This window comes from Octodon degus, unplaced genomic scaffold (genome assembly GCF_000260255.1).
Source record: "Octodon degus isolate 3935 unplaced genomic scaffold, OctDeg1.0 scaffold00015, whole genome shotgun sequence".
NCBI lineage: Eukaryota > Metazoa > Chordata > Mammalia > Rodentia > Octodontidae > Octodon > Octodon degus.
The window spans coordinates 18,715,125-18,730,907 of record NW_004524591.1 but is presented as its reverse complement, the minus strand read 5'-3'; the positions used below and the strand labels follow the sequence as shown (position 1 = coordinate 18,730,907).

The following is a 15,783-nucleotide window of genomic DNA, read 5'->3' as shown; positions in this document are numbered from 1 at the left end:
TTCAGATCTCTGTACTGGAACAAAAACCTCGGATTAAAGTGAAAAGAAATGCCTCTTCGGGACAAGAAGAGAGCGGAGGGGCTGGGGAAAGAGAAGGAAGAGAAACAAAGCAGGCAGAAGGCGAGGAAGGGGAGAAAAAGAAGAGGAGGAGGAGGAGGAGGAGGAGGAAGGTGAAGCTTCAAGAACAGAAAGCAGCAGGGGCAAAATTCTCTAAAATCGAGAAAAAGAAAATAAAATTAAAAACAAACCTCATGGACATCACTGAGGCTGAATTCCCTCCTGAGGTGCAGAACCCGAGAGCTCTGGAATGAGTGTGTGTAGAATTTGAGCCAAAGCTTAACTAGCTTGAGTGAGTCATATCCTTCCCATTTGATTCCAGGCCAAGCGATGATGTAATGCGCTGGCCCCTCTTTAGCGCCTGGCTCTGGCTCTCTCCCTCCAGCTTGCTAGCTCTCTCCCTTTCTCTTGGGCTCGCCCTCCTCCTCCTTCTCCTTTTTAGCTCAGTGCTTCAGTGCTGGTGAAGTCACCATTTAAATCTGGCAGAACTGAAGCAAAAACTTCAATGTAACCAAAACAGCCCCAGGCTGAGTTCCAGACTCAGGGAGCCTTCGTGGTGTGATCGCCCTTAGAAACCAGTAAACAGAAGAGGAAACAGTGCCGCCCCGGGGATGGCCAGACAGCTGCCATCAGAGAAGGACCAGAGGGTCTGCAGCCCTAGCTATGGAAGGTTCTGATAGAAAATCAAAAGTTGTTTGTTTGTTTGTTTTAAAAAAATCATCCTGTATTTGGAGAAAGGGAAATAACAATAAAGACGCATGGCCCAATAAGAAAGCGGGGCACAAGCGAGAACAGGTTGTGAAGACCTGGCACAAAGAGCCAACTCCAGTTACCAGCCCAGGCGGGCTTCAGTTCAGTACCAGGTGACAGGGTTTCCATTGCCCAGGGCCCGTTTTTCCTGGAGCTGAATGGGATTTTCTGTTGCTAGATGCCAACCACCTCCCCTCCAGAGACTTCTCCCATCTGACCTCCCTGTCAGCAAGGGCAAAACCACTTCTGGTCCAAACGTGCGCCAGTGTCTGAGCCACCAAGCTTTGTGAGATCACAGCCACGTCTCTGCTGGCCGGTGCTGGTGGCCCTCGGATGTGCTAGAGCATCCTCAGCTCCGCAAACACAGCCTTGCCTTTCTGAGACCAGCACCCTGCCTTCAGGTGATCTGTCCAAAAAAGTGTCGCTTCCTCCCTCCCAGCAGGAAAGATGGGCTATCCTTTCCTTAGCTTGTTGCAGGGGTGCCTGGGGAGGTGGGGCAGCCTGTGATTTTTATAGAGGATACAGGGAGAACAAATAGTATGCCTGTCTCTTTTTTAATTACAGAGGGAGGAAAAACAGCCTGGGGTGGTGGGGGGAGTCAAACTTTATCCTTCACAAATGACAGTGAAGCCCTTTTAATCATTAAATTCTACCTCTCACTTCACACTTCCCTACCCAGGGCACTACCTAGAACAGCCCAGACACTTGGAAAAAAAAATAATTTTTGAAAATGGGAAGCTCACTAGGATTTTTTTTTTTTTTTCTAATACCACAAAAGCAGAAGAAAGGCACTAGGCTGCAATTCTTTTAAAAAAACATGATCATGGCTTCTGGTACAGTTTATTGTTCCTAATTGCTTTTGTGGCCAGGAAAGCAGGTGATAAACATTTGTCCCCGTGTGTTACAAAGCAAAGGCGATCTTGACTCCTCAGCTCTGGTTTTGCACAAATCTCTTAGTTATTAAAAGTTATCTTCTGCCCTGGGGTTGGGGGGTAGGGGTGGGAAGGCTGTGAATCTGAATCCCTGGGAATTTCAATCACTGCTTCAGGGACTATCACAGGACTCAGGACGAAAAGTTAACAAACAAGAGTCTGCATGACCCCTGGGGTTGGGGTGGGGAGAGCTTCTCCAGCAGGCTGCCCTCTGGCACGACATCCTCAATTGACTCGATGCCACAGTGGCTCCCAGTGACACCTTTATCAAGGCAGGCAGCTCTGAATTAGAGGTGATCAGCCGTAATTACAGCTGGCGCCACTGAAGCCCGTGGCCTGACAGCGGCAAATGTGGTTGTTATAAAGTTTGGTCCACCATGTCAGTGGCCTGTATAACTCATTTACGTCTGACTTGCCAAGCAGCCATTGATTTTTCTCCTGCAGCAGGGAATAAATAAAACAACAGTTTCAATAGCTCCTCTAATCCTTTACACTTGGAGGCAGGTTGACAAGATCTTGTATAAATGGCTCTCTCCTTAAAAGAACTGTGGATCTCATGGGTTGGTGTAAAGCTGAGGAGTTTCAGTTTCCCTATTTTGCCCTCTACAATAACAGCACCATATCTAACTTTTCATATTTAAATGTTTCCCTTTGTTATTATTTGAGGCATATCAAAATAAAAATGAGATGGAGCTTGCCAAATTTATATTTCCCTGTAATGGGAAAAGGCTCTCTCTAGGATTTTCTTATACCACCCTCACAAAGGCCAGCTTATGCTGCTAGATAAAAGGTCCCTGTGGCTGTTTATTGAAGTTAGAAAAGGGCCCTGTGCTGTGGGTAAAGCTTATGTCCATGCAGCTTCCTGGGCCTTCCTTGGAGGGCAGCAGAGGAGATGACAGCTTCGGCCGACCAGCCAGCCCAGGCCTCTGAGGAGGCGCATCACCAGCTCGCCGGGCCTGCTGGGGGAGAAAGGGCCACACGTGCAGAGGGGGCGAGGGGGCCTCTGAGCAGGGACCACGGGCCCAGTGTCTTCAGTACTGCTGGAACCCAAACTCCAGGCCCAGGAAGCTTCCTGGTTGTCCCTGATGCTAATGGTACCACCAAAGTGCCACACATACACCGTTCCCATAAAGCTTCTTTGGAGTGCTGGCATGCTTGGAAATAAACCTCAGAGTTTAAAGGGGTCTGAATATTTACATTTGTGCAGGAGCCTATGTAACCCCTATCACCACTCCCGCATCAGGCATTTTTCTCCACTTGCTGGATGTTCCCCAACTGGTAAAGAATTCTTGTTTTCCCATTTCCCTTCCCCTGAGCAGCTAATGATAGAGAAGATCCTGTCCCTGAAAGGAAATTCTCCCGCCCCCTCCCTGGCCCCTCCACTCTGGTCCTCTGAAGAAGAGGTGCTTTGTAGATAGGACTTTATACAATGCTCTGGTCCCAGAAGTACCCCGGGCCAGCAGGCTGGGCCTCCAGATTAGCTGGCTTGTTCAGGAATGCTTGCAACGCCCTGCTCAGCAGAGCTGTCATCCTTGGGGAGAGGGTGGCGGTGCCGTGTGCAGCTGTTCCGTGTAACTCACTCAGCTCCCGATGACACGTTCGGCTCCGAAGAAGTGGAGACCTCTGAGATTTGAGCTCGAGGTTCAGAATGCTTTTGGACTCTCTCCAAAACAACCCGACGGAAAAGGCACAACTGGAATTCAGAGGCTGAGGGGTTCCGCGGTGGATGTCAGCGAGTGAGTGGCTTTTCTGGGACCTGGGTGAATTTGTGAACTCTGAGGCATTGTGGAAGACACAGCTGGTACGAGAGACAATAAAGATCCTTCCTAGAGAGAGCTGGGCTATTTTTTTAGATTTGCATTTACTCTCCTAAAGCAAAAGCGTATCATCTCCTTGCAGACATTGTTTTAAAAATTTAACCCATGATTCCCAACGGTCTCAGGGGAGCTTGAGGGGCCAGATAATTTCAGAGTTAAATAAGCTGTAATGACTATCACATGTGCCCAGCTATAAACCTAGTATTAAAAATTATTCGGAAAAAAGTGGCATCTCTTCCTTTTTTAATTTACAATAACCATCCAGGTGGTTTTCTAAAGCTTCCTTTGCAAATTGCTTCCAGGGAACCTTCCGGTCACAAACCACTGCACACCCACATGGTGTCATTCAGCATTCCCTTCTACTTGGGTGTCCCATGTTTGCACAGTGGACAGAGGCTGAGGGGCTGTCTGCAGCATGCACCCTAAACCATGTGTGAGCAGCATTAGTTGACTTGGGAAAATCACTGCGCCTATGAAGGCTGACTCCAGACACACCCAGAGAGGTAGTAAGGGAGCACATCTGTGCTTGATTAGTCCTGTCTGTACCTACTGCATCTCCTGCACCCAGCCCTGGCACCAAGTACCCTGCTTGGCCTTTCCAGTGTCCAAACCTATAACTAATGCCTCAAAGAGGAAATAATGAATAAGTCTCTGAAAAAGGAATGGATTCCCGATGATGGAAGGGTTGGGAAGCCTTGAGATGACAGGACCAGGAGACGGAGGAGCCTCTTGATCAGCCCTAATACCTCATCAATTCTGCATACTCATAGTTGTTTTGTAAATTTTTCTAACTTCTATTCCATCCTTGAAATGTACCTGTCACTGTGTCACTTGTACCCATCATAGCATCTGAAAGGCACTTATGAGCATCTGTCCAATAAATGAATTAGTGAATGGATGGATCGACTCTGTAGGCCCAGGAGCTATGCCTTCCATGACTCGTGGCTGGACCACCGGCTTGGGGCAGGAGTGCCCATTGGCCTCAGCAATGAGCCCGTTGTGGAGAGCCCCTGTTTCCATGCTGTTTTCCCCAGCTTCTCCAGGGCTGAGGTTGCTCATTCATTTCAGCATCCTGAGCACTTACCAGATGCCTAGCTCACACAGACTTGGTCCTCCAGCCCTGTGATTAGTGTCACAAGACTACTCACCCTTCCTGGCATCTGTGCCCTCTTGAAAGTTCTTGTTCACCTTTGCATTTCTGCACACATCTTTTCTGAACATTCCTGAAGACCTGGAGCACCTAGAATGATAAGCAGCTCCAAGGAAGGTCACTGAGTGGTCCCCTCCACCCTGTACTACACCTTTACCCTTGAAGCCTTTCCTTTCCTCTTATACTCCTCATCTCAGGTCCACATGGCAGTGATGTCTCAGTGAGTACTCTGAGATGTACATCAGAGGAACTGGCACTCGGCAGTTGTCACCAAGTTCCTATATGAGGGGCTCAGGGGAACCAAAACAAAGTGTGAAGAAGCTAAGTCTTCCTGCTAGGGCTGCTGGCATGACTCCCAGGCATCCTAAGGAAACTTCCACCAAGACTGACTCAGGCCACAACTAATAGTGGTAGCAGCCCTAACTAAAAAGCCCTCATGCCCTGGGACTAGGACTTCAGGAAGCACTGGAAATATGGTAGAGGACAGGCAGTCCTAACTTTTGTAGGTAGAACTTACAGAGAATCAGAGCCAGACAACGATGCCACACTGTACTAAATTCATGTTTTCATGCCAAGTAGAGTCAGGATGTGGCATAGCAGTTGACCAGTACTGGCTTGGATTGTAATGCTACTTGGACAGGATGGGCAGATGATGAAGTAAGAGAAAGAGGCCTCTACAGAGCCTCCACAGGGCACCTTGGTGAGCGAGGTGATTTACCAATTTCCCCTTTCCACTGTAATCAAGTGTAGTGACTGGGTCAGTCTGGGTTGAGGCAAGAGAGGTGGCCAAGGTACAAAATCCAAGGAGGTGATCACTCTAGGGAAAGGTTGGCCATTGCTCACCCCTGACAGCAGCCTCCTTGCAACAGTTGAGCCCTAGGGGCTTCATGATCTACCTCATAGGAGGCCTCAGTCAGCAATGACTTACAGCCCTCTAAGTATTCATGAGCATCACCTGGCTCAGTACATAATATGAGGTGGCACTCCAGCCAGCTGAAAGGAGGTGATACCTACCACAAACTAGACTCTCCCTTGGAAATGTGAAGGCAATGTTTACTTTTCCTCAATTCCCCTAGCCTTTAGATTTCCATTCTGCTTTCTACTCTATCTATTGTTGGTGTAGAATATCAAAACGATTGTCTTTGGTAACCTTTCCGTGAGAGCTTGTAGAAAGCAACAGAGACATCTCTGTGATGTGATCTCATCCACCATGGGCTGAGAGTGGAGCTAAAATTGTCTGATACCAAGTCAGGGATGCAACGTGACGCCTAACCCACATCAAGGAATAAGCCCCCTTTATAACCCAGGCACAACTGGTGACTTGAGTTGAGCTCTGTGTCCAGAAGCAAGCAATGTCATTGGCCCAGCAAGTAAAACGGGCAATGTATAAGGAAAGAGGACTTCCAAGCTTCATGACTGTGGTCAGGGAAATTTTCCAACGGAGGAGCTTTGTAGAAAGACATAAAGGAAGAGACTATTCTATGGTATAACAGCAAAATAAGAAAGGCAGGACTGGGCATGTGACTCAGTAGTAGAGTACTTGCCTAGCACACAGGAGGCCCTGGGTTCCATCTCTAGTGTGTGCACGTGTGAGTGCAAGAATGAACACACACACACACACACACACACACACACACACACACAGAGTAAGAGATCCAAAAGGCTATGTCTCTGTTTCTCTCAAATGATAAAACGGCCTCACACCTCCCATCTAGCCTTGGCTACTTCCCCCATACACCCTGCAATGTCAGCAGGGACACACTTTGAACTGATGGTATAAGCTGACACCTGAAGCTCTCATAGTCCTCTAAGCTACTGGTTCTAAAAGACCCTCTTCCTGTGTGGGTCTCCTTGTTCCACACAGAGGCAAATGGATGCATACTGGGACCTGACTATCATTTGCTGAGAGTTTTTGTCTAGAACATCACTCTGAGGAAACTTTCAAAACCAGTGGGAAAAAATGTCATCCCTTAATAAATTATAAATTCAAAACACCAGGGTATCTTCTTTCTGAGTGGTTTCCCCCAAGTGCCTCCCATTACAATTACAAATAAATCCCTTCCAAAAAAGATTACAGTCTCCCCTTAGTCTCAGCAAGGGATTGGTTCCAGGGCCCCATAGATATCAAAATCCAAAGATGCCCAAGTCCTTTAGGTAAAGTGGAGTAGCATTTGCATATAACTTCCACACAGTATACCAGATACACTTGTCTGAATGATTCAATCCCTGAGATACACTCTGCTGGCTGTTTTTATTGTTAAACATTTTTATACGACAAAAAAAACCTACAAAAAAATGAGTTTGAAGAGGTTTTGCGGGTATTAGAAGTAAAAAGGAAGGCTTAAACTGTGGAATTGTATCTGTGGTTTCATTTCTTTTCATAAAGATTCCAGCTGTAGGGTTCTATTTAATAACTGACCTTGCTTTATGCTGAGGAGAGAAGTCCCCCAGCACTGATTCATTAAGAGTGTTTCTACAACGAGAATTATCCCTCCAACACTTCTGCCTGGAGGGGATGGGAAGAAAACTTTTTTAAAAACCCTAAACACAAAGCTCTTGGGCTTTCTAAATGAAATTATCTATGTTTTTATTACCTGAGCCCCTGAGTTAAAAAGTTGGTTTTGATAAGGGCGAATGAATGAAAGAAAAAACTGCTGACATAATATTTTGGTTTCCAAACCCACTTCCACATTCTGCCGCCCCTCTCAGGTCTGTACACGACTGTGGTTTCTCTATTTACACCAGAAACCTGGATCGAAAGGTGCAGTTAATCCTGCCTCATGCTGAAATTTGCCTCAACACTTTCCAGAGAGCGACCGTAGTGACTCCTTTGTCTGCATTGGTGCATGCTTGTCTTTCCAGAAGTGTAGCTCTGTGTGATTGAGAGATAATTTGGTTTAGCCTTCTCTGTTTCTATGATAGGAAAAAAAAAAGATATGATACTCAAAGAATTTCTTTAGTTTTGTGAATAAAACGTATTACATTTCTTAATTCTCACATATTAAAGAACTCCTCTAGCATTAACAAAAATAAGAAGAAAAGTGAAATCTGGGCATCAGCTTGCCCAATACCCATGCAAATCCCCTTCCTTTTTCTTTCTGAGATGGAGTCTCCTTGTGTTATCGAGCTTGGCCTAAAACCAGTAGGTCTAAGAGACTCTCCTGCTTCAGCTTCTTGGGTAGTTGGGACTATGGGCACAAGCCTCTGTCAATGCCAATTCCTGTCTTTTAACACCCATGCAAAATGAAAAGTATGCTTTTAAGCTGGTGAATACTTAGCTTTCTTGAGGAACATGAGCCCCAGAAAATCTCATAAAATCTCAACCCTGGATCTTAGAATATGTTGGGTTTAGGTCAGTGGTGGAACACAGGAGCAAGGCCCTGTGTTTGAACCACAGGATCACCACAGACAACCACGTGCAGACATCGTCACCATATTAAACTGCACCTCTTTTCAGGTAAGGGAGAGCAGGCACACAGAGATGAAACTCAGTACCTTAGAAAGCTGGTCCCCAGCCTGGCACCCAGAACAGCAGGTACAGGCTTCTTCTCTAGCTCTCAGATTCTGTGTGCCTCAGAATCTCTGGGGAACAGAGTAGAGTATAGATGTCCACGTATCTTCTCTGAAGCTATTAAGCAAAGGTGGGGTCCAAGGACACTTTAAACAAAACTCCCCAGATATTTTTCTGTTAATGCTCTCTAGAGCATACTGTATAGGAAATTCTAGGTGATCTTTTTTTTTAAAAAAAAATCATTTATTTATTTATTTATTTATTTATTTATTTATTTATTTTACGGCAGAACCAGGGATTGAACTAAGACCCTTGCGCTTGCCAGGAAAGTGCTTATTTCACTGAGCCATCTCCCCAGCCCTCTAGGTGATCATTTTAAGGTCATAGAAATTTTATAAATAAAGGCTATAGTTGGGCGCAATGGCATACACCTCTGACTCCAGGTACTAAGGAGTTTTAGGCAGACAAATTTCTTGAGTGCAGGGATTTGAGATCAGCCTGGTTAACAAACATAGCAAGACCTTATCTCTAAAAAATAAAAATTAAAAATGTGGGGACAGGGGCTACAGCTCAGCGATAAAGCACTTGCCAGCAAGTTGCTCATAGCCATGAGTGTGATCCCCAGAACCACACAAAGGACATTTTATTAATAAATGAATTGAATGAGCAAAATAAAATAAATGCAAAACTACATGCATTTTGCTTGTTGTTCAGATTCTAGAGAAGCTGTGTCTTTCCTTCTCTTCTTGTTTTTTAAAGTAAAATATCTACAGTGATCTGTTTTAAAATGAACAAAGTTCTGAGAATTGTCTATAGTAGTTTTTCCAAAACAGGATGCCTACTGTGGATGGAAAGAAAACATGCATGTTCACAGTAACATAACACCCATCTACATGGATTATGGAATTGTGGTCTCCAGGACTCCTGATAAGATTAGTTTCCTGACCTGTGGCTAGTTTTGCAAGGCATTTCTCTTCTGGTTAATATCAATGCTTCCAGATGTTTATTTTGCAATATTTTTAGTCTCCTAAAGTGACAGTCACAGGGCAAGGGAAAAATACTGTAATGTATAACGGAGGATTCCCTGGTGGTGTAGCCAACCACACTTTTGGTACAAGTTGGTTATTTTCTTGAACTTCAGCAGAGCACTCATTATGGCTCTGGCTTCTGATGAGTGCCAGAAGTCTGCAGAGTTCCTTTCTCCAGGGTCCTTCACCCATCACTTTTCCCAGAGGACATGTGTGTTAATCAGCTTCCCATCACTGTGACAAAATACTTGAAGTAAACAACTTAAAGGAGGACAGGTTTATTTTGGCTCACGATTTCAGAGGTTTTGGTCCGTGGTCTTCTGGCTCTGATGTACTAGGCATGAGACAAGGCAGAAGATCAGCGGTGGCAGTACACATGCAGAAGGTACCTGCTTGCCTCCCAGAGCTGGGAGAAGCAGGCAAAGAGAACAAGAGGCCAAAGACAAGAAACAGTCTCCCAGGATACACTGCCAAGGAAGGACCCACCACTTCAGCTCAGCCCCATTTCCCAAGATTCCACGACCTCCAATGGCCAATCAAACTACAAACCCCACAAAGCACGGATGCACTAGGGAGGTCCAAGCCTTCAAGACTCAACAATGTCTTCCCAAAGCCCCATCTTTGAACACTGTTGTAGTGAGGACCAAGCCTCCAGCATAGGAACATCTTGGTGACATTCCAGATTCAAGCTATAACAGTGTTAAAATCATCTTTCAAAATTCTTTAATTATTAACTCTTCCAAGTGCCACAACCTCAGAGAGGAGAAAGTGCTGGTCTGGCCATATCTACAAACAAGAATGACCTGGGAAGGGCAATGAGTATCACAACCTGTGAGTCATCAAGGGCTGCATCTATCGCTAAGTGGGAATTAAGTGTCTGAATCACAATGATCCTCCTTGCATAATTTCTGTTTGACCAACTGTTTGTCATCTCAATATTGTGATATCGTGGAGCCACAGGCAGTTACTGAAGCAGACACCACACACGGGAGTCCAGGAAACAGTCACAACAGAAATGCTTGATAGGGGCTGAATGTCTGAGAAACTAATAATAACAACAACAATTTGTGAGTATGTAGGAGGAAAGAAGTGTACAGAGAGAACCTGGGTAGCAGTGTTCTAAAATGAAAAGGACAGTGGGAGATTCTACAGAAAGTGAAGAGGTCTCTCAAGTTTTAGTTACTGTCCTTGTCCCCAAGGTCCTCCAAGCCCCTTTCATCCTGACACCCTAAGGCTTTGACAATCTCCATGCACAGAGAAGCCTTACAATAACAGAAGAGGCACACCCCTGAGACTTGTAGGACGAAGATACCTTGGCCACTGTTAATGACACAAACGTCCTAATGAAATCATTTTGAGGGAGCTATCTGATTCGGCAAAGTTCTGAGTACTTTCTCTAGGGCAGAGGCTGATGCAAGAGGATGGAAAGTTCAAGCAAGACATGAACTTCACAAGATCTTGCCTGAAACAATAAAAATTAATAAATAAAATAAATGGTTGAGGATATAGCTCAGCACCTCCTGGGTTTAAACCCCATCACTCCTACCCAAAATTTCTAGATGCATTCAGAAATAAAACACATACAATTACCAAGAAATATAAAACTGCATTTTCCATGTAGTTGGCAAATTTCTTGGTGTTAACTTCTTATGACAAACTCAGAGCCTTCCCTGATTCAAATATGAGTTGCTGTTATATGCACAAGCATGGGTACACTCCATCATGAACTAAAATACTACCCAAATATCAGTTGCATAGAACAATAAGGTAGAACAATTCCACAGTGTTAGATGACTTTGTACCTAGAAGGCCCCTTAACTCGCTATGGAGCTGTTCCATTTCACTTAGCCAAAGTTCTGGCATTTTAATAAAGTTAATTTGGTGTTGATCTAACCCAAACCTCAGCAGTGAAGATCATTCTGTTTCTCTCTGATCTCTGCTTTTATTCTCCCTCTCTCTGTGTGTTTCATGACAGCCCTTTGGAATTAACTGGTTTCCAGTCATCTCACAAAAGATTTTAACTAACGGTAGCAAATAGTCCCTGCTATATGCATGAGAACTCAAGGAAGCTCAGTTGTATGCCCATATCCTGGCATCTGAGACACCAGAGTAAAAGGTGGTCATGGTGAGTATTCTGGTATGAGGATGCTTTGGCCTTCTGGGATCTATGTTTCAGAGATACAGTAAGAGACCAATCAAGGCCTTCAAGGGATGAAAGGGAAAAATACAGAAACATGCAAGCAAACACTTTTGAACAATTCTACAAAGAAAGTAAAATCAGAAGATGAGCTGGAGCTCAGAGAGTGGCGCAATATTTTAGAGACAATATTCAGTGCAGAGTTCAAAGAGGTGGCGCCTCACTAAGAATTACATGTGAGAAGGACAGAAAGCAGATGAGAAAAGAGGTACGCGGGGTGCAGAAGGAGCGTGTGGTTGGGTGGGCAGGGAGATATGTGCATGCCGTGTGCACACAAAGGAAGCGGGCCAGGAGGAAAGAGAACCTGGGAGAGGCAAGCAGGTGTGGCGGGGCCCTATAGAGATGAGCCACTGAAAAGTCTAGAGAAGGGGTGGCATGGTCCAATTTTTATTTTAAAGAAATTGTATTAAGTGCCACATAAGGAATGGATTGTCACAGGGAAAGAATTCAAATTTGGGGAACCATTGAAGGACTTCACAACAGCCTGGATGAGTGGTAGTACTGGCACTCGCTAGGCTGGTAGCAGAATATGTGGATGAGGACAGAGCCAAGCTACACTGTGACAACAGAGCTGACAGGCCCACAGAGCAAGGAAAGGAGGAATCAAGGATGACTCCTTGTTTTGAGCTCATCAACTACGTGAATGCTGTTGCTAATAGGAAGACTGGTATTACAGATGATTTGGGAGGGTCAGGAGTTTTGCTATGGGCATATTAAATTGGAAATGCCCATTAGACATACAGACAGAGAAATGAAGCAGGCAGACAAATAGGAACATCTGAGCTCAGCAGGGCAGTCAGGGCTGAAGATGTCCATTGGGAATCGATTCTGATGGGCTGTCTTTAATGCCATAGGCCGGCAAGTCTCAGGACTGAGTCACGCAGGCTATTCTTCCAGTAAGAGGTGGGCAGAGGAAAATGAGCCAACGAGGAGGGGAAAGAACCAGGCAGGAGCCAGGAGAGAGACTGGGAGCAGCTGCAGCACCACAGGCAGGTGACCAGGGGCACAAACTACTCTAGTAGTTGCTAGAGACTAACTACTCTGCATTCAAGTTGTTGTGGTCCACCCAGAAAAAAAGACAAGGGGGCACTGCATACTTGGCTCCTCCCACCTTCCCCTACACCCCTTTTCCCTGTGGCTGACAATCCAAAGGAAAAAAAAATAAAACCTCTTAGAATGCAGAAATCAGAAGGCCTTACTATTTGCAAACAACCAAAAGATAAGAGACTAAAAACAAACAAACAAAAAAAAAAAAACATAATGAACAGCAACAACAACAAAAAAATTTTCTACTTGCAGCTAAAGCTTGTAAGTCCTTTAGTGGCTGGGCTCCTTCTCTTTCACTGGGGAAAGAAAATGCTTTTAATTCTGGGGAATTAAAATGCTTCCTCTAACATCCACATAGAGATATGTGGTTTTTATTAGCAAGAGATAAACTTCATGTCAACAAGGGCTCTGTTTTATTCATTACCACCTTGAGAGCTGGTATAAATGATAAAATTAAAATTACCCATGGGCATTAGCTAGAGACCTTCTTTGGCTTCTATGGCTAGGGAGCATGGCTGTAAAGAAAATTTTAAAGCATGTTTTAAAACAATAACTGTTATTAATGTATGTGATTTTAATACTTCTAGGACATTTTTTTCACTTTGAGGTGGTCCCAGGGTGGCTTTTGGGAAGATGGGCTGCCCAGCAAGTTCCAAGAGCTGCCTTCTACAAGTGGAAAACAGAAGCAGACGTTTCCTAGATTTTTCTCCATCTGTGTAAACAGGTCCTCTGAGATAGGTTTTAAAACACTAGAGAAGGGTGAAATGCGCAAGGATAGCCCCATATTAGGCCCAGGATGCCCCGGGCTAAAGCAAGGGAGAGGCACTTGAGAAAGTCAACACGCTAAATTTCCAAAGCAAAATAAAAAATGTAAAAGCCTATAAGCTAAGTTGTTGCTGTTTAGGAAAATCCTTATATTGCTCTAGGTAAATCTGAATTTAACAGTAGTGGCACTAGGTCTAAGTAAATCTGGCTCTCCCCTGAAGACAATCCATACCGAGTTAGAAAGGGCAAGAGATGTATGCTAGGAAGGTAGGTGGCCGTTGGAGTTTAGGAATTCAAGGTACCTGTGAGGTCACATTTTTATGAAAGGGATTCTTAATGTAGAAAAAAGAACAGAAAAAGATCCTCAAATTTTCAAAGTATTTTGTTAATACAACTTCATAGGACATTAAAGCAGAAAGATTTAAAAATCCAAATTTTCTCATTTTGCAGATGAGAAAATTGAGGTCATAAGAAATTAAATCACTCACTAGAAATTACCCAGAGCCCCAGTACCTGGTTCTGAGCTCTTTCTATCCCTCCTTTGGGAGGCCTAGAGTTGAGTTCAGGAACTTCCTTGAATTCATCCTTTGCTCTGGGCTCTGGGCAGTGGAGGAGGTGCCTTCCTGAGAGAAGGAGGCTTGTGGGGGCCACAGCATTTCCCGTTAATCAGGTCAAGATAGCCAGTCTCCATCAATCAGAATTTGTCAGGGCTGGTTTCATAGTACATTATTAAATGTGCTGCTGCTTTGGTAACCAAATAAATGCATTAGGAAAAGGACATTTTCCCTGCAGTTCTCTCTAACATCCTGCATCTGTTCTTACAAACAGATAAAAAGCAAGTAGGGACTCCGGCCTCAACAATGGCAATGTAGATGTATGGCAAAACGATCTGTGACCTCTTTCATGCCCACTCTAAGTGGCCCCAAGCAGAAAGCTGAGGTCAGGAAGGTGGCATGACTTGGGCGAGAACACAGTGGTATTAAAGAAATCCCATGTCCAGTCCAGTATGCTTTTTTTTTTCTTCATGACAGCATTGCTGTCATTGCCCGGTGTCCTACACATGTGCCATTTTTCATGGAGAAGTAATTATTGCATTTGGATGATTTTCCTTCATTATGGTCTGATATACAAAGAAATCCTTCCCTCCCCTCACCCCTCGACATCCTTTGTTTTCCTTTCTCGTACAGAGAATCACTAAACTCCACTCCAGCCCCTGGTTAAATGTGTATAACTCAGCATTTAACATTTTAAGCTTTTTAGTGTTCAGGGACAATAGGGCATGGTGCAGTTCCTAAGGTGGAAAATAATAAAGAAGTATAATAATTTGTATAATAAAATATAAACTAATTAATAAACCCTTATTAAATACCAAGCAATGCACTAAAGGGCTACTCTGCAATATCTTACTAAATTCTACAAATATATCTGGCTGCTATTCTTATCTTCTTTTTATAAATCAAAGGAGAAAAAGTTCAGAGAGGTTAAGTAACTTCCCCCAAGTGAACAGCAGGACTTTCCAGAGTCTAATTACAAATTCAGGCAGTTAACTGATGGCTCACAACTAATTTAATGTACCTTGTTGCTTTATCTTATGGTCATTAAACAAAACAAAAACTGAAACACTCAACTCTTTCTTGGTTTCTGTATGGTCAATACAAAAATTTCTTTGTTTGAATTTTTAAATCTTTGTTTTTATTTCCCCCTTTTGTCTGCCTTGTTTTAACCTTCACACGCTGATGGCAAAGTTCATCAGAATTTCAGGAGAGGGAATTGAGACAGAGAAGAGGGTGCAAGCTCTCTGTGTTTCTGAAGTCAACCTGAGAAATCAGAACCTCTGTTTTCTAGTTAACACTTGCCATGTCTAAGCCTGGCCCGGGGTTCCCAAGGTCATGCTTATGCTGAAGAAAGTCACAAGAGAACCTGTGTGTTGAGGCAAGATCACAGGAAAAAAAGTATATACCTGACTGGGAAGCATTTGAATTCTTTTTTCAATAAAGGTCACTAAATAACCAATCTAAGATATACTTTCTGACAATAAATTACTGTAGGGAAGGTAACTCATAAATCAGGCATAGACTATAGACTGGGGGAAGCCCCACACACCATGGAAGTAGGCATGGACCGTTCTAATTCTATATCAGCAAACTTTGGTTACAGAGATTTGTAGTCGCAAGCTTTTTAGATGGCACATACAAAGAATGTGGAATTAAAAACAAAACATTGGACAATTATCTCATAAAAGCTACACATTTCCTCATGCCCTACTCTTTGTACACAAGTATTCATGCATGAAATATGTTTGTGTTATTTTTGGTAGACAGTCAGCTTCTGCCTGAAGGACTGTGGAAAAGCCTGCTTTCTACTCTTCTCCCTCTTTTTCTTCTTCCCTTCTCTTTCTCCCTCCTTTTCTTCCTTGAAATTGAATACAGGGAATACTGAGCCATACCCACCCCCATACTCCTTTTAGTCTTGTTTTGCAACAGGCTGTCATTAAGTTGCCCAGGCTCGGCTGGAACTTGCAACCCTCCT

At 44.1% G+C, this 15,783-nt stretch overlaps 1 protein-coding gene across 4 annotated transcripts in view; it reads right to left on the bottom strand.

The window, feature by feature from the left end:
* Creb5 (cAMP responsive element binding protein 5) overlaps positions 1 to 15,783 on the bottom strand; it is a 421,895-nt gene that overhangs the window by 135,021 nt on the left and 271,091 nt on the right. The window contains exon 1 of one of the 4 annotated variants that reach the window (XM_004626507.3): positions 249 to 466. The exons of the other annotated variants lie outside the window; for them this stretch is intronic. Within the exon in view, the coding sequence (XP_004626564.1) occupies positions 249 to 259 (11 nt within the window). The 5' untranslated portion in view covers positions 260 to 466. Of the gene's footprint in view, positions 1 to 248; positions 467 to 15,783 lie in introns of those variants that run through there. 4 annotated transcript variants of the gene reach the window in all.